This window comes from Oncorhynchus masou, chromosome 26 (genome assembly GCF_036934945.1).
Source record: "Oncorhynchus masou masou isolate Uvic2021 chromosome 26, UVic_Omas_1.1, whole genome shotgun sequence".
NCBI classification, from domain to species: Eukaryota; Metazoa; Chordata; class Actinopteri; order Salmoniformes; family Salmonidae; genus Oncorhynchus; species Oncorhynchus masou.
Genome location: NC_088237.1, coordinates 17,381,994 through 17,406,217, shown reverse-complemented (window position 1 = coordinate 17,406,217; position 24,224 = coordinate 17,381,994). Strand labels below are relative to the sequence as shown.

General features: G+C 43.2%; 2 protein-coding genes and 1 long non-coding RNA gene across 6 annotated transcripts in view; 2 read left to right on the top strand and 1 right to left on the bottom strand.

Annotated features, from left to right (window-relative positions):
* Window positions 1–268: 268 nt before the first annotated feature.
* Window positions 269–3,332, bottom strand: LOC135514907 (nuclear transcription factor Y subunit beta-like). Of its 3 annotated transcripts, none has more exons than XM_064938622.1 (7): window positions 3,209–3,332; window positions 2,466–2,562; window positions 1,790–1,929; window positions 1,360–1,557; window positions 1,163–1,241; window positions 909–988; window positions 269–805 (listed from the first exon to the last, which is right to left on the bottom strand). In XM_064938622.1, the coding sequence occupies exons 2-7, from the start codon at window positions 2,560–2,562 to the stop codon at window positions 773–775; spliced, it is 627 nt and encodes a 208-aa protein (XP_064794694.1). In that variant the 5' UTR covers window positions 3,209–3,332; the 3' UTR covers window positions 269–772. The 3 variants fall into 3 exon arrangements, with proteins under 3 accessions (XP_064794694.1, XP_064794693.1, XP_064794695.1); XM_064938621.1 differs by having other exon boundaries at window positions 3,184–3,330; XM_064938623.1 differs by having other exon boundaries at window positions 1,799–1,929; window positions 3,184–3,326.
* A 10,037-nt stretch (window positions 3,333–13,369) lies between these two features.
* Window positions 13,370–24,224, top strand: part of LOC135514908 (carbohydrate sulfotransferase 11) — a 75,726-nt gene continuing 64,871 nt past the window's right edge. Inside the window, exon 1 of one of the 2 annotated variants that reach the window (XM_064938625.1) lies at window positions 13,370–13,577. In XM_064938625.1, the coding sequence (XP_064794697.1) occupies window positions 13,475–13,577 (103 nt within the window). In that variant the 5' untranslated portion in view covers window positions 13,370–13,474. Of the gene's footprint in view, window positions 13,593–24,224 lie in introns of both variants that reach the window. The other variant, XM_064938624.1, reaches the window with a different exon arrangement.
* LOC135514909 (uncharacterized) lies at window positions 22,324–23,773 on the top strand. The gene is made up of 3 exons (XR_010451745.1): window positions 22,324–23,377; window positions 23,432–23,485; window positions 23,541–23,773. It is a non-coding gene; the product is annotated as an uncharacterized LOC135514909 (long non-coding RNA).

Genomic DNA, 24,224 nt, shown 5'->3' with positions numbered 1-24,224 from the left:
ATTTAGCCATTATTTAACGAGGCAAGTCAGTTAAGAACAAATTCTTATTTAGAATGACGGCCTACCCCTACGACACTGGGCCAATTGTACACCGCCCTGTGTGACTCCCAATCCCGGCCGGATGTGATACAGCCTGGATTCGAACCAGGGAATGTAGTGACTGAGTTGCATTGTCTTAGACCGCTGCGTCACTCGGGAGCCTTAAATTACAGTAGCTCATGGTGTAATCATTCAGGTGTGTGTAAAGAGGTCGATGACAACCAGAAGGTATTGGGTCATTTGGATTTTTATTCAAAGGATTTACATCACATTAAAGCACATGGTATTAGTTTATCCATGTAGAAAAGAGCTGACATTAAGGGCACCTCTCCTCATGGTTCAAAAATGAGGGAGCAAAAAAACATCCCATTCCACGTCCCAAAGCTGCATAAAACAATCAATGTACAAAAACAAACTAAGTGGTCCAATTAGCATTAAAAATAAAGTATCCTAAACTGGTTGAAAGATGTACTCCAAACCTTGTGGCACCTCATGACTACGTACTACATTTAGTGAACAGACTTGTACATTTACATGACAGGGTTGTGGTGGTTAACACATCCCTCCCCCCCCCCCCATAACAGCTCCCCTCCAAGACCTCATGTCCTTCTGATGATTGCCTTTGACCCTTTGCCGGAGGGGTCATACGCTCAGCCTACGGTTAGCCTTCAGTCACCAGGCCTGTGTCTGTGCGGTCGATGGCCGCCGCGGTCAGAGCAGGAGCAAGGCCTCATCATGAGAACTGTATCTGCTGCACGCCAGGAATCTACAAGAGCAGACAGGGGCAATGGAGGGAACAGTCATGGATATGTCGTAATGGTCTAGTTCTGGTTCAAATGCCACTTACCTGTTGATATGATGCCACTTACCTGTTGATATGAGGTGGTGTACACCATGACGTTCTGCTGTTGGCCGTCGGCTGTTATAATTCCGGCTGGCAGTTGATTCGCTGGAATAGAGGGAAGAGGACATTACAAAACCATCCACAGCACAAGACCATAATATGCCATTTAGCCAAAGCAACTTACTAATGCCTGCATACATTTTACATATGTATGCATGACTGTAAAGCCTCTACTTTAGTATTAGATGACAAAATTGAGACCTGTTCTGAACCACTTACTGAAGCTGTCGTCTGTAAGCTCCTCCCCCAGGCCTTCTCCCACTGACACACCTGGTATTCCCTTCTCCCCCTTCATCGCCTAGGAAACAACATATTGTGAGAGATTAAATAGCATGTGATGTGAGATTGTTCATGGACACTTGTGATTGTGTGTGAGAGACTAATTGTCAGAGCAGAAGTAGTGTGTTTAGTCGCACCTCTCTGAACTTCTGTAGGTAGAGTTTGAGGGGCTCCACATACATGTCGAAGCCCAGGGTTGACATGGCAAACAGGATGTCCTCTCCGTTGATGGTCTTCCTTTTCTCCTGGTGGCAGCGCTCACTGGCCTCCGACGTGATGAAGCTGATGAACTCACTAACACACTCCTGCACACACTCCTTGGCATCCTTCGCTATCTGTGAGACACACAATTTAGGACAAAGAGGAATAAGACGAGGAGAACATTTCTGGGTCGTATTCACTTGGCACCAAACGGAGAAGAACAAAAAACAGACTGAAACAGGGAGGGACTATCTGACCTTGTCCAATAAGAAACTTTTGGTTTTCTGTTAGTAAACGTTTTACTATGGTGTACATTAATGAATACGACACAAGTCTTGCTCTCACACAGCCTACACACACACACACCATGGTTACCTTCCCGGTCTGTGGGATGCCGTTCTTCATGATGCGTGCCACGTTAGCGATGGGGAGGTAGATGTCCTGCTCCCGGAAGTTCTCTTTCATGCCCCCGTCATCATGGTCGTTCAGACTCTCCTCTCCATCATCTTCATCACACGCATTATTACGTGGAAAACATGGATCATTGATTGTAGGCATTAGGCACTGACAGTGTTGCATTGAGATGTAGAGAATGTGATAATGTAGTTGTGGCTGCATTGCGTGATGTATTGTCTCTACCTTCTTTCCCTTTGTGCTGTTTGTTGTCTGTGCCCAATACTTGTACCATGCTGTGCTGTTACCATGCTGTGCTATGTTGTCTTAGGTCTCTCTGTGTAGTGTTGTGGTGTCTATTGTCGTGATGTGTGGTTTGTCCTGTTTTTTTTTATTTTAATCCCAGCCCCATCCCATGCTGATGGCCTTTGGCATTTTGGTAGGCCGTAATTGTAAATCAGAATTTGTTCTCGACTCACTTGCCTTGTTAAATTAGGTATTATATATATATATATATATATATATATATATATATATATATATTTTTAAATGACACTATAGTACATTTTGATTGGGGGATATTCGACTCATGATATGCGCACACCTAGTTCCCCAATTAGGCTTGAACTTATCAACTGATGTCTCTTACCATCTTGAGACTGGAGCACATATCCTCCTGACATATATTCTCCAGAGATGCCTAACGTTAGCTGGGAGGCGTCGGTGGTGGAACGGTCTTCTTCCATCTGGAGCAAAGGACATGGTTTACTCAAATAGCTGAATTGTTATAAGGCACTTACTGTTGACTGGCTAGTTAGCTAAACATTAATGTTAAGTTAGCTGGCTAAGTGTTCGCCAGGTTAGGTTGCTAGAAAACTGTTAGCAAGCATGTCTACTGAATTAGTTAATTTCGCTGATCAAGTGGGTGGTTGTTTGCTAAATGGGAAGCTAGCAAGCTAACGTTAGCTAGCAAATGTTTCGTGCAAAATATAAATTGGACAAAGGAAGCAATGGCTTTAGTTTGGTTGCCATTTGACCCTCACACATTTTTATTTCGACTAATCAACGACTATTGTTGCCATGAAAGCATTCGGAGTACAATTTAACGTTATCCTATAGCCACGTTGGTTGTCCCATTGCAAGCCCTCTCTGCTCACAATGAAATTCCATATCGGAAGTTCGCATTTCGGCCTGTTCTTTGTATTGAAAACGTAGGCAGGGGGACATGAAGCTAATTCATAATTTTTACGAGACTTCCTGCTCTCAAACTCCTAAACGCAACAAATCGAAATTAGTCAGAGACGGACATTTCCATTCGAGCTAACGAGGAATTGGTTAGCAATCATTGGCCGGAGCCAGGCACAAACCTGCAATGAAGCCCTGGTTGGTTACCTTCTCAAAACGGCCGTTGGTTGGACAGAAAATGGCTGCAAAAGAACCAGTCCCAGCGCGGAGCTACGCGTCCTCCAAAAATACAGTGCACCACCTCCCCTGACCGCCATGCGGCCGTTCTGTCGATGTGTCACCCTCCCACTAAATGATACCTATTAGCTACAGAAGTGTATAAAGCTGTTCTACTCAAAAGCGACCCTCCCTTTCTCTATGTGCATTTGTTACCATTATATTGTTGAAATAAAACATTTGATACAATGTAATGGTGAGTCATCATGCAGTGTGCCTGTTATGATTATAGAAGAACAGGGTGTTTTCATTACATATCAGACCTAGTGCAAAATTGTATTGCATTTAATATATTGATTTAAAAAAAAATACTTCACCTTTATTTAACCAGGTAGGCTAGTTGAGAACAAGTTCTCATTTATAACTGCGACCTGGCCAAGATAAAGCATAGCAGTGTGAGCAGACAACAACACGAAGTTACACATGGAGTAAACAATAAACAAGTCAATAACACAGTAGAAAAAATAGTCTATATACATTGTGTGCAAAAGGCATGAGGAGGTAGGCGAATAATTACAATTTTGCAGATTAACACTGGAGTGATAAATGATCAAATGGTCATGTGCAGGTAGAAAAGTTTGGCGGAGTGAGTGAAGGAGGCTTTGTTGCGGAATAGAAAGCCGACTCTAGATTTGATTTTAGATTGGAGATGTTTGATATGAGTCTGGAAGGAGAGTTTACAGTCTAGCCAGATACCTAGGTACTTATAGATGTCTACATATTCTAGGTCGGAACCATCCAGGGTGGTGATGCTAATCGGGCGTGCGAGTGCAGGCAGCGAACGGTTGAAGAGCATGCATTTGGTTTTACTAACGTTTAAGAGCAGTTGGAGGCCACGGAAGGAGTGTTGTATGACATTGAAGCTCGTTTGGAGGTTAGATAGCACAGTGTCCAAGGAAGGGCCAGAATATATTATTGTGTATTCACATAATTATAGTGATATTCATATCCATGCGTTTGCCTGTTTTCACCACAAGTGAACGCCATCGCAGCACCTTGTGCGTTTGTGTACTGTCCCCTGACAAAATCGGCACACTCGCTGACGGTTGAGTCAGAAATTTCAGCGAAACTATTTGGAAAAGTTCACCGCTATAATTTACTCCTTCCAGAATCATCTTGAAGGATAGAATATACTTGATAGAACTTTCCAACAACACGTTCCGTTGGTGGGACTCATATTTTATTGCATTTATTTACGCAGTGTGTTGGTAAATATATATTGTATGCTTCTCTTTAGATCCTGTTTCTCTACGAAATCAGATTATTTAAAAAATGAATTGGACCCATCAAATATTTAATTATTGATACCCAATAGTATAGCCAAAGATGGTTTAGAAATTCTGTGGTATAACGTTCAGTGCAGCTCTGATTTTATCCACCAGGTGGCTACATTGCACCAACATAAATTCAAAAGAGGCAGTGCTGAACTGTGCATTTCACGAGTCCCAGTCGAATTGATTGACATAATATCATAAACGGTACAATGATATGTGTTTCTGCTGCTGATGCAAATGTTTGTTGAAAAATGCCCTAATTTGTATTTTTACACCCCTTCACTATGTTTCACTCTGAGACCGCTTGCCGATCTAATTCCAACCCACTATGGATCAGACATGGATGTTGAAATGGGTGTGGATATAAAGGATGTTTTTATGTTGCAATAGAAGAGCTCCTATAACAATATCTGAAAGGTTGTACAAATCTCTGTGGACACAACAGAATTCTCCTTTCCACACTGCCTGTACCACCTTTGATAGAAACACCCCTAGACTGAAATGTTAAATCATTTTAAAGTTGTTGTTTTTTAAGAGGGCATAATGTCTTTCAAATTCAGAGTGAAACGAGGTGACACATTTTCTCAGGGGTTATTGAAGGAATGATGTGGTGTGCTAATATTCACCCAGAGAGACAAAGAAGCACACTTCAAAGAAGTCTCTTTGTGCTCAAGGTTGTGATTTAGCCTCATTTCCTTCTCTAATGGAAATGTCAAACAGCTAATCCTTACTGTATGACAAGTATGGACCGTAATGCTTTCTCTCTCCCTGTCGGTCTCTGTCTCTGTCCCCTCTCTTCTATAGGCATATGAGGTGGAGGACCTGACTGCAACAGACATCCCCTGACTGCTCTGTGTGTCTAGACACAACACCTACAGTACTGTCTGTCTGTCTGTCTGTCTGTGTCTCTTCCTGTCTGTCACTGATCTACCACCCTCTTTATGAATCTGTCTCACCTTCTCTTCTAGTCTTGCTCTTTTTTTTAAAGATGAATTGTTCTTTTAATTACGTTTCAAATTCAGAGAAACTCATTAATAACAATTATTTGAGTTTAATCCATTCTCCCTGCAGGCTTTCTTAATGATCTTTCTATCTTATATGTCCGTTTGAATCTCTTTTTGTCCTTTCTGGGATTTGAAACCCTCTTCAAATATGAGATATTCCATCTCTCTACATGTAGTCAACCTGCTTAAAGATGTGTTAACCCCAATTGGCTGTGAGCCAGCCTACACACACTAACTCGTTTAATCAGCAGTCATCTGATCTGGCCAATACTCATAGTGTGCCCAAACATACTGTGATAATTATCATTTAAATTGATTTTATGCTAATGATATGAGCTGTTATATTCTGAAATCCAGAGATACGTGGAAATGAGAGGAAGGAACTTGACAGTGAGGGGATTTGGGATTTTACTTTATCTGACTGACACCTCTCTTTTCCCTCACCCACTTCTCTGTTCGTATTCCCCCTTTCCTTTTCCCCTTTTCTCTTTCAGGAAGCTGCTGGCTTTAGGAGGAGGGTACTGGTCTTTGACTTGGTGGCTCCCACCCCTAAAGGCACTAAATGGGGTGTGTGATGCAGACAGTGTTTTCACCATATTGTCTATTACTTGTGTGTGTTATCTTTAGTTATTTGCGTCCTATCCAGAGTTTAAATGCTAGTGGTTGATTAGATGTGTGCGTTGCTATGTGTTCATATGGTCTGTTGCTATGTGTTATAATGGTATGTTGCTATGTGTTATTATGGCCTGTCGTGTCCCATGGCTGGGGTGAAATGGTGGAGGTGGTACAACAACATGTGAAGTCTGTGAGCTTCGAGCTGAGGAGGGAGCTGAGGGACAGTGATGTCACCTACCTGAACACCCATGGAGAGATACTGGAGCCACACACTCTACAGGTCAGCATGGGGGAGGGGCTTCTGGACAGGTGAGAATAATGGGAGTAGAGGGAGGTCTGGACAGTTGGACAGGGTGGTGGTGGTTGTGGTTGTAGTGTACAGCTAAGCACGAGGAAGCAGTTTGGATACGGGACTTCAAGCAAGGATTCTCTGTGTTTCCTCATGGGATTTCGATAGTAACGGCCCTGGTCAGTGATGTCATGTCACTCTGTGGCTGTTCTCCAATCAGGTGACAAGATGTCAACGGGTGGAGGACCTATCACACAGCAGAGACACTCGTCATCGCCATGGGGGACAGGGCACAATACCTGAACATACAGTTGAGGTCAGAAGTTTACATACACTTAGGTTGGAGTTATTAAAACTAATTTTTCAACCACTCCACACATTTCTTGTTAACAAACTATAGTTTGGCAAGTTGGTTAGGACATCTACTTTAACATGACACAAGTAATTTTTCCAACAATTGTTTACAGACAGATCATTTCACTTATAATTCACTTTATCACAATTCCAGTGGGTCAGAAGCTTACATACAGTAAGTTGACTGTGCCTTTAAACGCACAGTATACGCAAGTATAAACACCATGGGACCAGCCGTCATACCGCTCAGGAAGGAGACGTGTTCTGTCTCCTAGAGATGAATGTACTTTGGTGCAAAAAGTGCAAATCAATCCCAGAACAACAGCAAAGGACCTTGTGAAGATGCTGGAGGAAACAGGTACAAAATGATCTATATCCACAGTAAAACCGCCATAAACAAGCCAGACTACTGTTTGCAACTGCACATGGGGACAAAGATCATACTTTTTGGAGAAATGTCCTCTGGTCTGATGAAACATAAATAGAACTGTTTGGCCATAATGACCATCAATATGTTTGAAGGAAAAAGGGGGAGGCTTGCAAGCCGAAGAACACCATCCCAACTTTGAAGCACGGGGTGGCAGCATCATGCTGTGTGGGTGTTTTGCAGCAGGAGGGACTGGTATCTTCACAAAATAGATGGCATCATGAGAACAGCAAAGGACCTTGTGAAGATGCTGGAGGAAACAGGTACAAAATGATCTATATCCACAGTAAAACCGCCATAAACAAGCCAGACTACTGTTTGCAACTGCACATGGGGACAAAGATCATACTTTTTGGAGAAATGTCCTCTGGTCTGATGAAACATAAATAGAACTGTTTGGCCATAATGACCATCAATATGTTTGAAGGAAAAAGGGGGAGGCTTGCAAGCCGAAGAACACCATCCCAACTTTGAAGCACGGGGTGGCAGCATCATGCTGTGTGGGTGTTTTGCAGCAGGAGGGACTGGTATCTTCACAAAATAGATGGCATCATGAGGAAGGAAATATTGAAGCAACATCTCAAGACATCAGTCAGGAAGTTAAAGCTTGGTCACAAATGGGTGTTCCAAATGGACAATGACCTCCAGCACACTTCCAAAGTTGTGGCAAAATTGCTTACGGACAACAAAGTCAAGGTGTTGGAGTGGCCATCACAAAGCCCTGACCTCAATCCTATTGAACATTTGTGGGCAGAACTGAGAAACGCATGTGAGCAAGGAGGCCTACAAACCTGTCTCAGTTACACCAGCTCTGTCAGGAGGAATGGGCCAAAATTCACCCAACTTATTGTGGGAAGCTTGTGAAAGGCTACCTGAAATGTTTGACCCAAGTTTAACAATTTAAAGGCAATGATGCCAAATACTAATAGAGTGTATGTAAACTCCTGACCCACACGGAATGTGATGAAAGAAATCAAATCTGAAATAAATCATTCTCTCTACTATTATTCTGACATTTCACATTCTTAAAATAAAGTGGTGATCCTAACTGACCTAAGACAGGGAATTATTACGAGGATTAAATGTCAGGAATTGTGAATAACTGAGTTTAAATGTATTTGGCTACGGTGTGTGTAAACTTCTGACTTCAACTGTATGTGTTTGGGATTTTAGTGCTATACTTTAAATGTCTTTACTCTTTGAGGATATTCTTTTTCCTTTAAAGCAGGGATAGGCAATTCTAGTCCTCTGGGGCCATCCCTAGAAAACACAGCTGATTAAACCAATTATTGGAGTCAGGTGTGTTAGCTGGGGCAAAAGCACGACACCAGTCAGGCCTTGGAGGACTGGAGTTGCCCATCCCTGCTCTAGAGGAACACTTCTCCATGTTCATTCAGCTTTTTCCACCCTGTATAGGCGTATTTGTGTGTGTTTTTTCTGTATATTATAGTGTGTGTGTGTTCTGTCACCTCCACAGGAGTGTGTGGTAGGTCTCCATTTGATGGGGCCCAGTGCAGGGGAGGTGATCCAGGGCTTTGCTGTGGCTCTGAGGTGTGGTCTGATCAAACAGCAGCTGGACACCACTGTGGGACTCCACCCTGTTTGTGCCCAGGTCAGTACGCCAGTTTCCTTTCCTCTCCATTGCACTAACTAATGTATGGTGAACAATCCAGCAGTCCCAGATCAACTGTCTCTGATTGCAGCAGTACCAGATCAACTGTCTCTGATTGCTGCTAATGCTCCCTGTGTGAATTATTCATAGACTTACATTACAAACCACATCACACACAGTCCATTTCCTATAAGCTAATACAGGATGGAGCCCACAGCTGCTTTTCACTCTCCTGACACTTTAAAAACTTTCTTAAGACTTCAATAGACTGTTTAATGGAGTTTGTAGAAAACTTTAGTTTCCAACAGCAGGGAAGATGGGATTTGAGAAGTGTGATGTGGCACATTAATGGTTCACAGAGGTTTTATAACTAGTGCTGGTTGGGGTGGGTTTTTGTTTGGAAAGTGTCTGAACTTCACACACACATGTTTTCTCTCTCTTGAAAGGATGTTGAGTCTGTGTTGTTAAATGGTTATTAATTGTGTGTCTCTCCCTCAGGTGTTGACCAAACTGACAGTAACTCAGCGTGCCACTGACACCATGATGGTCAGAGGGAACTGCTGAGGTTAGCCCCCTGCTGTCAATTACTGTTGTCCAAGGCAACGGTACAGATAGCAGGGAGAAGTCAGTCAGAACATCCTCATTGTTGTGTGACGGGCAGCTATCAGCCGTCTAATGACCTCTGATTCCGGAGCCTGATTGACAGGTGGGCGGGGACTGACACTGTTGCTGCTGGCCCTAAACACTGGGGTCACTTCCTGTTTACATGTTTTTTTCTCTTTTATACTCTTTATTTTTCCATATTAATGAACCAAACTTTGATATTAACCTGCGGAGGCACTTCTGACACTTCTCAGCTGTGAACTCTGCAGTCCATATGAATACTCATTAGTCTGTGATTGTACTGACTCAGTTTAATGGCTGCTGAGTAGCGATAAAGCCCTGATTGAGCATTTAAATACTGTAGAAACACACTTCATGCTTTTATGCAGGGTTCTGTAGCTACGGGCTGAAGGGATTTAAGTGCCATAATGTAATGTAATGAACAGATCGAGATTAAACTATTATCAGAATGAAGAAATATTAATTAATAAAATGCTCTTACTTTTAATTAAAGTAAGTGGTTCACATAGGGATACATTAACCTAAGACTACAATCTCTCTGTCTTTTTCTCTCTCTCTCACTATCTCCATTTGTCATTCTCTCTGTCTCAGTTCTGCAGGACATAGTGACTGACTTAAACACTGTGATGAATATTCACAGGGATCATTAGTAAGGTCTCTCATACTAATGAGGAGGAGGGACAGGGGCAAAAGGCTACAACACCTAGAATGATAGAGACCCCCCCCAATAAGTGTGCACATGTGTGCATGTATGTGTTTGTGCTGCATCTCTCTCTTTAATGCAGACACTTTTTCACCTGTCAGCACATAATCACCAGGATATGTCCCCATGGAACATTGTAGAGGCATGTTTCACTAACGATTTAGTTCTGCTTGAGGAAGACATGTTTTATTACTGTTTACGGTTCAGCTTGTCCTCTAGACAACCGTGCTGTTTATTCCTTATGCAGACACATTGAGCATTCAGAGACTGATGTACCAATAAGGGGAAGTACACCAGTCTACAAACGCTATTAGAATATAATTAGATCAATAGAAGGAAAGTAGAACAGTGTCTGTCTGGAGATGTATTTGATATCACCCAGAACAAGTTATTAGGAATACCATTCATCTATGTCTCCAATTGTCCTAGTTATAATCATATAACGATACATTGATTCACATGTTTGTCACTTTGCTTTGGGATCTTTTCAGAAGTTGTTTCCATTGGTTTTTAGAATAGATCACTGTGGACTTGCTCAATAAAGATCCACAGGGAAGGTGTCCTAATACCCATAAAACCTAGCAGTCAAACAGGAAAATGGTTCCAATCGTTTTTCCACCATTCATTTTTCCCATTGGGGATTTTAGAAACACTTAAAATAAAGGCTGTGTTTCATGTAGGCTTACCATGGCGTGACATTTGATAACCATGTAAATCTCTTTCAGACAAGGCCCATATTTTTTTTTTTTGGGGGGGGTTGCCTGTTTTGCATGTTATTTTGGTATTAATATGTGTCACATATCAGTTTGCAAACAATGTAAAAGAAAATATAGAAATATCATTGAGTTAATAAAGCTGCATACAAACATAGTCTCTTTTTTGTTTTCTTCAATAAGTGTGTTCTGTGGGGCAAGCCAGCAGAAAAATACGGAGCGTTGCGCTGTGATTGGCTTAGTATTCTGTCACTCATGGGGACACTACTTCACCGTGAAGTCTAACTGCGGACTTTAAAAATTCTATCCCTTTGGGTGCTGCCATAGAGTTACATTAAAAGTGCCCATCCAAGAAGGCTCAAGGTCATTGGACAGATAAAATGTGACCAAATCATACTTTCAAAAACTTAGCGAGCAGTCATCATCATAAATCAAGTTGACAGTCTATTGGCAAATCCTTTCCAATCCTTGTCATATGAAGATAAATAAGGGAGAGAAATTATAGATCATCGGTGCTCATCGGCCATTGGACATAAACATTACACAACAAGTTGGAAATCTCAAATTCAACAATGAGTGGTTTGGAAGGAAGTGAACACAGCATAACAAGGTGTGTCCAAAAATGTATTGTATGCTGCTGCATAGATGTAATATGCCAGGGAGATATGTATACTGTAGCTAAGACAGTAATACTAAGTGTATGTTGTGTAGTAAGCTGTTAGTAGCCCATGTCCCTCACGCGTATCATCTGGTCCCTTTTCCCCTCTTAATTTCACCTACTGTTGGGACTCTGTGATGCACATGTAGCCTATAGCCTGTTTTAGAGAAATGTAATCATTGAATATTGTAAGAGCTTTCATTGTCTGCTTATATACCCCCGTTATTTATCCTACTGTTCTGACTTGGTGTACAGGGAGAATACTGTAAGAATGGCCCATGCTCTGAATTCTGTCGCTGTACATTTCCAATGTGCTGAACAAATAGTTATATTGACAATATCCGTCCAAGCTCGCTCATGAATGTCTTAATCTAAATTACAGATTTCCTCTTATCCGCTCGTCGTCCCCTTATGCCATAGTTTGTACATCTCAAATGTCAGTAGAAACCACATTTGTTTAAACAAACAAGTCAGCCATATCAGCTATGATTTTAAGAAGGCAGTAAATGAGGCTGAATTAACTGTTTCACTGCCAGACAAGGCTCCACTGATAGCCAGTTGTAGCAGTTGTAAGGTGTTTTGACTGCTGTTAGGACAGCTTTATGTAGGTCCTAACAGTTTGTGGGCACCGTTTGTCACCGTTTTAATGGAATAAACATATTGTTTAGTGTTGTGTTGTGGAGTGGCTTTGCTAGCATGCATAATTAGTTGCATTTTTTTGTTTGCCCCACCAAGATTTACATGCTAAAATCGCCACTGATGATGATTCACACTGTGGTACTCTATGGCAGGGTTTACCAAACTCAGTCCCTGGGCAACTGGGTGCACGTTTTGGTTTTTGCCCTAGCAATGCACAGCTGATTCAAATAATCAAAGCTTGATGATGAGTTGATTATTTGAATCAGCTGTGTAGTGCTAGGGCAAAAACCCAAACTCTTTTCTATGGCTACTTTGAGAAAAAAATAATAATCTGTCAACCACTGACACTAGGTGGTGCTATAATACCCATACCCGTAGTATTGAGGAATTACTACATTGGCATACCGTATCCACCTATGGCCTATGCAAGACTGGCAAGGCAACGTCCAACGGGTAAAATGTGTCAATTTTAGCCATGTCATATTCAGGTAACACACATATATATAACTCTCACTAGCCTGATTTGACAACATTATTTGATTGAAATTCAATCAACTCAATTGATTTGTCTTGCAATTAAAATATCTAAATATGGTATTCCCATCACTGGACTTGAACAAGAACCATCGATCTAATCTATAGATGCGCACAATTCAATTAGCTACGCACATTGACTCACAAACTGATCCACAAACCATTTTCATACAAGAACGCCGGTTTGTACAGCATCTTACGTTCTGTAATCTCTGTTATAATGAACAGTTTCACCATGTCTGTGTTAAGTCAGCGGCATCGATCTAGTTATCTGTTAGTGTTCGCCTGTTCTTGCTGTGAGAGGAATTCATCCACACAGTACTTCTCTTACACAGTCACTCACTCAGATGGTGATAATTCCTCTTTCCATAAATAATCGTATTACAAGGGGGAAACACTTAGACATATTTAGACACATACAAAAATAAATATATAGTAATGTGGTATAAAACCATTCATTTCTCAATGTTCGACGTGAGATAGCGGTTTTCTTTTACTCGTCCACCTTGCTCATTGCGTTTGGGCGCGCTCATTTTCTGTTGCAAAAGGGGGCAGAATCGTTGTCTTGCTTCCCCTGTAGTTTAGGAGGGAGGGACGAATAGTACAGTCCAGAGTGAAGGCATTGAGCTCATTGAGTAGCGGACAATTGCAGTGAGTATCACCATCAGTACCACAACGGCACGCCAAGCCCCGGTGCTCAGCCCGACCGACCTCCACACAGAAAATCCGCCACAGTCATTCCCTGCCAGCCATGAAACAGACTCTGCTCGAGCTGATGAGGATGAGCAGAATATGCCGGATGGTACTCGCCACTTGTTTGGGATCTTTTATTCTGGTCATCTTTTATTTCCAAAGTATGTTCCAACCAGGTAGGTAGGATCTCTGTCTCTCTCGAATTTGTTGTGTGTTGTGTTCATTGATCTGTGACGTCCTCACCGCTGCTCAGTGCCCACTCTGTTGTGGCATGTTGATATCGATCTATTTGTTGACTGTGTTGAATCATGCATTTTATAAATAATTACAAGGTTGTAACAGCCATCTATCCGGCGGACGCGTAATTCCATCCTGTGTCGCCGAGGTTGGGAAATAATTTGTTGCCTGTTTTAGGTCAAACACTATCACATAGATTGTGCGTTTATGCAATTGATCGTATAGGCTATTGTGCCAGAGTCAGTAATCTCTTGGGAAAGGAGCACGACATGTGTGTTTTGAGATTGCGGTATGCATTGCCTGTAGTCGCGGGCGTTTTCGCTGGTATGGATGGATGGATGGATGCTTTTTGTCTCCCTCCAGTCAGTTTGGCTGAAGTGGACCCTATGCCACTGCCACGGTACAGTTCGCCCGCGTCCGTACAGTAGAGGCTCTGTACCATGAATCAAAGAGCCCTGCTTTCAGACGCGCAATGATCGCACTGTACAAACAGCAAAATGCCTCAATATTGACCTACAACAGGTTTACTGTAAGGATACATTATTTCTGAGCAACTGTGTGGCGCTGTTAAATTCCTCCCATGACTGAAACGGTTTAATTGGAGCTCCTGTTCCATGGTCCAGGATCAGAGAGGTGGCAAAAATACACTTTTTTTTTAGAAAAGGACGTACGAGAAAAAAAAGCGTGATTTAATGACCTCAATTATATTGAATACATTGGCTATGCTTTATTTCAATGTGGCCACGTCTCTATTTGCGGTAGTATGGAATATAGTGATGTAAATCATAACAAGGTATTGTACCATGTCGATTTTTTTACAGCCAACGTGACCGTATTATTGCTAAAATGGATTTTGCACTAATACTTTATTAGTTCCCCTCCTTTGATTCAAAGTTGTGTCCGAAAAGTGAACAAGGTGGTAATGGATTTTCTTGAAAGGAAGGGGAATACCAGAGAATGCATTGTACTAAATAATAACCAAGTACTAATGCGTAAAACTCAAATTACCACGCTGTACTTCCACATCATTTGGTGGAATTTCTGAGGCCCCGGTTGTGAGTCATCGATATAGGCTACACCCGCGATGGGGCTCCTCTCATCACTAGCCTACTGCACCGGAATGCGTGTCATCCCTATTCCGTTAACCATACAGCACCGCGGAGACTGTCCCAGTATATGTGCGTTAGTGCGCACACAGATACTAGGGAATGTGGATAAATTCTTTCCAGCGGTGATGCATGACTCCCGCGCGACATTCTGTAGTTCCACAAAGACAAAAGGCTGAGGGGGTTGCTATAGCGAGCCTCTCCCAGGCATAGGGACCTATCTCGTTTTAAAAGAGGGGACATCAGAAAATGTTGCATGTAATTGTTTTTGAAGAATACATCTCTGACATATGAGAGAAAGCCCTGTGTAAGATGGTGTGTGTGTGTGTGTGTGTGTGTGTGTGTGTGTGTGTGTGTGTGTGTGTCAGTGGTTTAATGGTAGTGGGGTTGTGTGTCTGTGATTATGAAACAATTATATGGGTGAGACCAGGGATTGACATTAAAAGTGGTCTGGCAAATGAAGCCTGATCTGAGGTTGCCCCATCAACCAAACTGCACACTATTCCAGTAGCCTAAAACAGTTCTATCTGGTTCCTGCCCATTGCTTAAGTGAATAACAGACCATGTCTGACATTTCAGTGTGTAATTGTGTTTATTCCTCTCCCTCTTGACCTCCCCTCCCCCCCCTCACACACACAATACATCCTAAGAACATGACAGACTGAACCACTCTGGTCTCCCCGTAACAGTTCACGGCACACGGAAGTCCGAGGAGCGTTCCTCTGGTTCCGGAATGTTAGACTGCCTGGGAATCCTATCTCGCCCCCCTGTGCAAACTCTCACCTCGTTCACAGGCCCTTTGAGGCCACAACCTCTAAACCAGACAGTGGAGAGAGACTCCTCATCTGGGTGTCTCAGTGTGGGCTCAACACACACACACACACACACACACACACACACACACACACACACACACACACACACACACACACACACACACACACACACACACACACACACACACACACACACACACACACACACACACACACACACTTGCTCGCATGCGCACACGAGTGCAAACATGCACACACACTGGAAACACTCCAGTGAAAGTGTTCTTCAAAGAGACAGATCCAGCTTGAGTCATAGTCCGTTGAGCTCAGTTGAAGCTTTGTGCCTCTGATAGATCATTCAGTGTCTGTGTGAGGTTGCCTTCCACTGCAGGCAGCCTTTTAAAGGCATTAGGACTGGGACCAAAGGAGCAACAGCAGCTAATATGGATGTTTAGTTTAGTCACTATTCTTTGGGTGAGAGGTGCCAGGGGGTATTTTGGAGAGACTGGGCATGACTGTCTGTGTGTGTTTTTGTGCACGTGTTTATACTGGGGCTCTGTTCAGTGTATTTTCTTGGCTGTGTGTGAGTGGTGACCTGGTTGTGCACTCTGGCCTCAGTCACACACTCACGTTTCACATCCCCCATAATGCACCAGTGTGTCCAGACTAGAGCAGCCGAGCATGGACAGTGACATGACTCACTGACCTAATTTGGAACCCAGCTGAATTTTTGGGGAAGATTTCCATAGCGACGGACCTCAAAGAGAGCTAGGGGAGGGGGAAAAGGGGGTGTGAGGCAGTCAGATGGAGTTTAGCGGAAAATACTTGATCAAGAATGAGATGGACACAGCCTCTGATGGAATTTATTTGGGAAACTCAAAATTCCTTACTGCTTGCTACCCCGGGACAGTAATGTAGGGTGGAACTGATACTTTGGGGAAGACGGCTGATTTGCAGACTGTGGTTACCTCATCCATAATCACTGGAGTTTGATGGTAGAATCCTTGACTTACATTCTAGAGCTCTACAGTGTCTCCCTTTGTGCATAGGAATTCAACGGCTTTTATCCCATTTGTGGGAATTCTAGAATTCATGTCCCCGTTTCTGTGCATGTGTTCTAGAACTGTCTCTTTTTTTGTGTTGTGGAATTCTCCAGCACAAAAGCTAATGATGTTATCCTGAACAGAAAAGAGATGACCTAGAGTGATAAAACAAGATTCTCTCTCTCTCTCTCTCTCTCTCTCTCTCTCTCTCTCGCTCTCTCTCTCTCTCTCTCTCTCTCTCTCTCTCTCTCTCTCTCTCTCTCTTTCTCTCTCTTGCTCTCTCAAAATTCAATTGAATTGGCTTTATTGGCATCGGAAACATGTTTGCATGTGGAATGGACAATAAACAAGGGAAATGAGCAAGGGAAACATTACACTCACAAAAGTTATACAATTATATAGACATGTCAAATGTTATATTATTGGCTTTGTACAGTGTTGTAACAATGTGCAAGTGGTTGAAGTATGAAAGGGGAAAAACATAAGCAGATGATTATACGTGGTAGTTACAATGTTGTTTGTGTTCCTCTGGTTGCCCTTTTCTCATAGCAACGGGCCACAGATCTTGCTGCTATGACTGCACACTGCTGTATTTCGCCTAACAGATATGGGAGTTTATCAATGTTTGATTTGTTTTCAAATTCATTGTGGGTCTATAATCTATGGGAAATATGTGTCCCTAATGTGGTCATACAATTGGCAGGAGGTTAGGAAGTGCACCTCAGTTTCTACCTCATTCTGTGGGCAGTGTGCACATAGCCAGTCATCGCTCGAGAGCCAGGTCTGCCTATGGCGGCCTCTCTCAATTGCAAGGCTATGCTCACGGAGTCTGTACATAGTCAAGGATTTTCTTAATTTAGGGACAGTCACAGTGGTCAGGTATTCTGCCTCTGTGTCCTCTCTGTTTAGGGCCAGATAGCATTCCAATTTACTCTGTTTTGTCAAATAGTTATGTTTTTGCTTTCTCATAATTTGGTCGGGTCTAAATGAATTTATATCCTGGGGCTCTGTGGGGTCAGTTTGTGTTTGTGAACAGAGCCCCAGAACCAGCTGGTTTAGGGGACTCTTCTCTAGGTTAATCTCTCTGTAGGTGAGGGTTTTGGAGTGGAATGTGTGGGCATCGCTTCCCTTTAGGTGGTTGTAGAATTAAACAGCTCTTTTCATGAGTTTGATAACTAATGCATGTGTTCCTAATTCTGCTCAGCATGCATTGTTTGGGGTTTTGCATGATTCTGCATGCAGAGTCTCAATTGGGTGTTTGTCCCATTTTGTGAATTCTTGGTTGGTGAGACCTCACAACTATAGAAGGCAATGAGTTCGATAACAGATTGAAGTGTTTTTAGCCACATCCTAATTGGGATGTTGAGTTTTATGTTCCTTTTGATAGCACAGAAGGCTCTTCTTGCCTTGTCTCTTTGATCATTCACATCCTTGTGGAAGTTATCTATGATAACTTGAGGTGTTGATGTGTTGAGGTATGAATAGGTTTTTGTTTGATCTAGGACAATGGTGTCTAGATGGAATTTGTATTTGTGGTCCTGGCAACTGGACCTTTTTGGAACACCATTATTTTGGTCATACTGAGATTTACTGTCAGGGCCCAGGTCTGGTAGAATCTTTGCAGAAGATCTAGGTGCTACTGTAGGCCCTCCTAGGTTGGGGACAGAAGCACCAGATCATCAGCAAACAGTAGACATTTGACTTCAGATTCTTGTAGGGTGAGGCCCGGTGCTGTAGACTGTTCTAGTGCCCTCGCCAATTCGTTGATATATATATATATATATATATATGTTGAAGAGGGTAGGGCTCAAGCTGCATCCCTGTTTCACCCCACAGCCCTCTGGAAAGAAATGTGTGTTTTTATGCCAATTTTAACCGCACACTTGTTGTTTGTGTACATGGATTTTATAATATTGTATGTTTTTCCCCCAACACTGCTTTCCCTCATGCCAAATTGAGTGAAAGGCTTTTTTGAAATCAACAAAGCATGAGAAGACTTTGTCTTTGTTTTTGTTTGTTTGTCAATTAGGGTTTGTAGGGTGAATATGTGGTCTGTCGTACGGTAATTTGGTAAAAAGCCAATTTGACATTTGCTCAGTACATTGTTTTCACTGAGGAAATGTACAAGTCTGCTGTTAATGATAATGCAGAGGATTTTCCCAAGGTTGCTGTGACCCATATCCCACGGTAGTAATTGGGGTCAAATATGTCTCTACTTTTGTGGATTGGGGTGATCAGTCCTCTGTTCCAAATATCAGGTAACATACCAGAGCTGCGGATGATGTAAAGAGTTTTAGTATAGCCAGTTGGAATTTGTGGTCTGTATATTTGATCATTTAATTTAGGATACCATCAACACCACAGGCCTGTTAGGTTTGGAGGGTTTGCAATTTGTCCTGTAGTTCATTAAATGTAGTTGGAGAATCCAGTGGGTTTTGGTAGTCTTTATCAGTTGATTCTAAGATTTGTATTTGATCATGTACAGTATTTTCTTGCTGTTTGTTATTTGTTGTAGAGCCAAAACGATTGGAGGAGTGGTTTACTCATACATCTCCATTTTGGATATATAATTCTTTGTGTTGTTGTTGTTTATTTAGTGTGTCCCAATTTTCCCACAAGTGGTTAGATTCTATGGATTCTTCAATTACATTGAGCTGATTTCTGAAGTGCTGTTCCTTCTTTTTCCATAGTGTATTTCTGTATTGTTTTAGTGATTCACCATAGTGAAGGAGTAGGCTCAGGTTTTCTGGGTCTCTATAGTTGTGGTTGGATTGGTTTCTCAATATATTTCTTAGGTTTTTGCATTCTTCATCAAACCATTTGTCATTGTTGTTAATTTTCTTAGGTTGTCTGCTTGACATTTTTAGATTTCATAGGGAAGCTGAGAGGTCAAATGTACTGTTCAGGTTTTCTACTGCCAAGTTTATACCTTCACTATAATAATGAAATGTTTTGTCCAGGAAGTTGTCAAAAAGGGTTTGAATTTGTTGTTGCCTAATTGTTTTTTGGTAGATTTCTACACTACTTTCCTTCCATCTATAGCATTTCTTAATATTACTCAGTTTCTTTGGCTTTGATGCCTCATGATTGAGTATAGCTCTCTTCAAGTAGACTGTGATTTTGCTGTGATCTGATAGGGGTGTCAGTGGACTGACTGTGAATGCTCTGAGAGACACTGGGTTGAGGTTAGTGATAAAGTAAAATACAGTACTACTGCCAAGGGATGAGCTGTAGGTATACCTACCGTAAAAGTCCCCTCAAAGCCTACCATTAACTATGTACAGACCCTGCGTGCGACAGAGCTGCAGGAGTTGTGACACGTTTTTGTTGATTGTTTTGTCATTGTTGTGTCTAGGGGGACATATTTGGGAGGGAATGCTGTCACCTCCATGTAGGTGTTTGTCCCCCTGTGTGCTAAGAGTGTCAGGTTCTTATCCAGTTCTGGCATTTAGGTCGCCACAGACTAGTACATGTCCCTGGGCCTGGAAATGGTTGATCTCCCCCTCTAGGATGGGGAAGCTGTCATCGTTAAAGTATAGGGGTTCTATTGGGGGGATATAGGTAGCACACATGAGGACATTGTTCTCTGTTGAGATAATTTTCTTATTAATTTCTAGCCAGATGTAAAATGTTTCTGTTTTGACTCATTTCATAGAGTGGGATTTATATATATTTTTTTATTTAACTATGCAAGTCAGTTAAGAACAAATTCTTATTTTCAATTACTGCCTAGGAACAGTTTGGGTAACTGCCTTGTTCAGGAGCAGAACAACAGATCTTTACCTTGTCAGCTTGGTGATTTGATATTGCAACCTTTTGGTTACTAGTCCAACTCTCTAACCACTAGGCTACCTGCACTATACCAAGTCTCTTTCCTGTTTCACAACTGGTAGTTTGGTGGATGGGACTACCAACTCTGTAACCTAGAGGGCGTTCAGTGGGTCCGTGTGCTCTATGCCACACACCTGGTAGTTTGGTGGATAGGACTACCAACTCTGTAACCTAGAGGGCGTTCAGTGGGTCCGTGTCCTCTATGCCACACACCTGGTAGTTTGGTGGATGGGACTACCAACTCTGTAACCTAGAGGGTGTTCAGTGGGTCCGTGCCCTCTATGCCACACACCTGGTAGTTTGGTGGATGGGACTACCAACTCTGTAACCTAGAGGGTGTTCAGTGGGTCCGTGCCCTCTATGCCATGTTTCTTGTAGGATAACAATGTCTATATTTCATATTTGGGTGGGGATGTGGTTGTATCCTGGGTGTACGTCCTCTTGGTGTGGATCCTATTGGTTTAGATCCTCTGGGGGTGTCCGTTTCTCTGTTGGTCCTGTATGAGGTGCTGGGGCTGCGGTTGAGGGTGATGTCCTTCAGGGTCCTGGCAAAGGTGGGGACAGCTGCCTTGTAGCAGAGGGCCTGGTCACAAAGGCTGTTCAAGTCCAAGGTGGAGTGATGAGCCAGGTAAACATTTGGTTTTGAGGCACAGTCCCGGGAAATGCTTGCATTCACCCGCGGTGTGTTGTCAGCGTGAAAGTCTTTTCGTGGTAGCAGGGTGGGGATAACTACTTGTGCTTTGGGGAAGAGGCTTTTTCAAACACTCCCTTGAATGCTGTGGCCACCCTTTCCTGCTGGGCTCTCAGGTCGTTTGTGCCTGTGTCTATTATGATGTGGCTGGGGGACCCTAGTCTGTCCTCTAACAGCAGCTCCAGGGCACGCCGGTTGTTGGGACACCAGAGTTTAGTCACTTGGTGTTTTGGAAAAAGTTTTCTCTCTTCAATGTATTTCCCATTAGAGTCAACGATGAGCACAATCTCTGGCTTTTGTGTGTCCTCAGTGGGTGTGGGTTTGTTGTCAGAAGAGCTATCCAGTGGGCTCTCTCTCTCTCTCTCTCTCTCTCGCTCTCTCGCTCTCTCGCTCTCTCGCTCTCTCGCTCTCTCGCTCTCTCGCTCTCTCTCTCCCAACCCCATTGTCCTGTATCCTCGCTCTCTCCTCTGCCTGTGAGTATGTATTGTGGGATCGTATCCCGGACGTCCTGTTGGTGTGATCTGAGTGGGTTTGTTGTTTTCCTCAGCAGCTTGGCTCCCAAGGCCTTGGATCAAACATCCCGGAGGTGCATGAAGGATGGGAAAGGACCATGACATTGTGGCTCTGTCCACACACAGTGGACTGTGCTCTATTTATGCTGTATATTTCGTTGGCCTGTGGTGCTCCAGTTCAGGGCCCATGACTGTGTTCCGTCTGGACTTTTGGCCAGGCAGCCACGAGGTTGATAGCCATGTGTTGGAGAGTCTGGACTTCATTACAGGGGACTGCCACTGGGTTACTGACAGCCGCACACACACACACACACACACACACACACACACACACACACACACACACACACACACACACACACACACACACACACACACACACACACACACACACACACACACACACACACACACACACACACACACACACATGCATTCTGATAATGCAGTCATTAAGTAATTAACAGCTATAGACATCCTTTAGCACAGAACAACTCATTTATATGGGCGACAATAGACAGATAGTCTTCTAGAAAGAGAGAGAGTGAGAAAGAGCCCCCTCTTCCCCCTTACTTCCTGTGCCTCTGATAATCTGATCATGGGCCTCAAGTAAGAGGCCTCACAGCAGCAGGGGGTGTACACAAACACACACACACACACACACACACACACACACACACACACACACACACACACACACACACACACACACACACACACACACACACACACACACACACACACACACACACACACACACACACACACACACACACACACACACACAGTTACACACGACACGTTTACTGGTAGTACTGCGTATGGGAAAAATGAAGTTAGCCTCCCCCTCAGAAACCACAGAGAAGACCAGTCGTCTCTCAGTGGTATCAGCAGTCTTTTATGTCTTTATGGTTTGTAGTACTGAGAGAGAGACACATTCTCCCTGCCTGGTGAAACCAAGCTGTGTGGCCCAAATGGTGTTAAAGGGCAGATAATAAAGTTAATAATAATAAAGGCCTACTAGGGTTTTGGAAGGAACTGTCATAAGACTGGGAGTGTGTAGGTGTGATTGTGTAAAGGAGGGAGAGAGATAGAGGAAGAGACTGGGAGTGTGTAGGTGTGATTGAGTAAAGGAGGGAGAGAGATAGAGGAAGAGAATGGGAGTGTGTAGGTGTGATTGAGTAAAGGAGGGAGAGAGATAGAGGAAGAGACTGGGAGTGTGTAGGTGTGATTGAGTAAAGGAGGGAGAGAGATAGAGGAAGAGAATGGGAGTGTGTAGGTGTGATTGAGTAAAGGAGGGAGAGAGATAGAGGAAGAGAATGGGAGTGTGTAGGTGTGATTGAGTAAAGGAGGGAGAGAGATAGAGGAAGAGAATGGGAGTGTGTAGGTGTGATTGAGTAAAGGAGGGAGAGAGATAGAGGAAGAGAATGGGAGTGTGTAGGTGTGATTGAGTAAAGGAGGGAGAGAGATAGAGGAAGAGAATGGGAGTGTGTAGGTGTGATTGAGTAAAGGAGGGAGAGAGATAGAGGAAGAGAATGGGAGTGTGTAGGTGTGATTGAGTAAAGGAGGGAGAGAGATAGAGGAAGAGAATGGGAGTGTGTAGGTGTGATTGAGTAAAGGAGGGAGAGAGATAGAGGAAGAGAATGGGAGTGTGTAGGTGTGATTGAGGAAAGGAGGGAGAGAGATAGAGGAAGAGAATGGGAGTGTGTAGGTGTGATTGAGTAAAGGAGGGAGAGAGATAGAGGAAGAGAATGGGAGTGTGTAGGTGTGATTGAGTAAAGGAGGAAGAGAGATAGAGGAAGAGAATGGGAGTGTGTAGGTGTGATTGAGTAAAGGAGGGAGAGAGATAGAGGAAGAGAATGGGAGTGTGTAGGTGTGATTGAGTAAAGGAGGAAGAGAGACCATAGGAAGAGAATGGGAGTGTGTAGGTGTGATTGAGTAAAGGAGGGAGAGAGATAGAGGAAGAGAATGGGAGTGTGTAGGTGTGATTGAGTAAAGGAGGGAGAGAGATAGAGGAAGAGAATGGGAGTGTGTAGGTGTGATTGAGTAAAGGAGGGAGAGAGATAGAGGAAGAGAGTGGGACAGACACACACACACACACACACACACATAGTTGAGTGAAAGGTGCTGTGTCTAATGGTGCAGACCTCTCTATTTAACAGACGAGGGGCTCACAGATGTTCAGGGGTTTCTCTTAACCCCCAACAATCATTTCCTCCCTGATAGGAGGTGGATACGGAAAGGGGGATGTTAATGATGGAAAATGTCTGCTTAAGTGGCGTTTTCTACATGTCAACATCTGGTTGCCACATATCGTAAACCGTTAGAGGGCTTGACTCTGATTGAAGGGCACATTAACCAGTCTGCCTAGGTTCTGTTGATCTCAGCAAACCTCTTCCGTTCTCTGTTGTTACTGGGCGGTTTCAATGCTACCTGAGTGTTGCTGGAACGTCAGACTAAGAGGGATGTGAATGTAATCATGCTGCCTCCTGCCGATAAATATTGATTTGGTTGTTATGTTTTAGTCCCTGGGTGGTTAGCAGGTAAACTGCAGGTTAACAGGGAAGTCAACCACATTTAGGCATTATTAATGGCTGTGTGCTGGAGAGGGA

What these genes read in the sequence shown, in the direction of transcription:
- LOC135514907 (XM_064938622.1), bottom strand. Translation starts at nt 2,562, where the DNA reads ATGGAAGAAGACCGTTCCACCACCGACGCCTCCCAGCTAACGTTAGGC. An exon ending in TGTGCTCCAGTCTCAAGATG is followed by an intron (nt 1,930 to 2,465) that starts GTAAGAGACATC and finishes CGTGTGATGAAG; the next exon opens with ATGATGGAGAGGAGAGTCTG. An exon ending in ACCTACAGAAGTTCAGAGAG is followed by an intron (nt 1,242 to 1,359) that starts GTGCGACTAAAC and finishes GTTGTTTCCTAG; the next exon opens with GCGATGAAGGGGGAGAAGGG.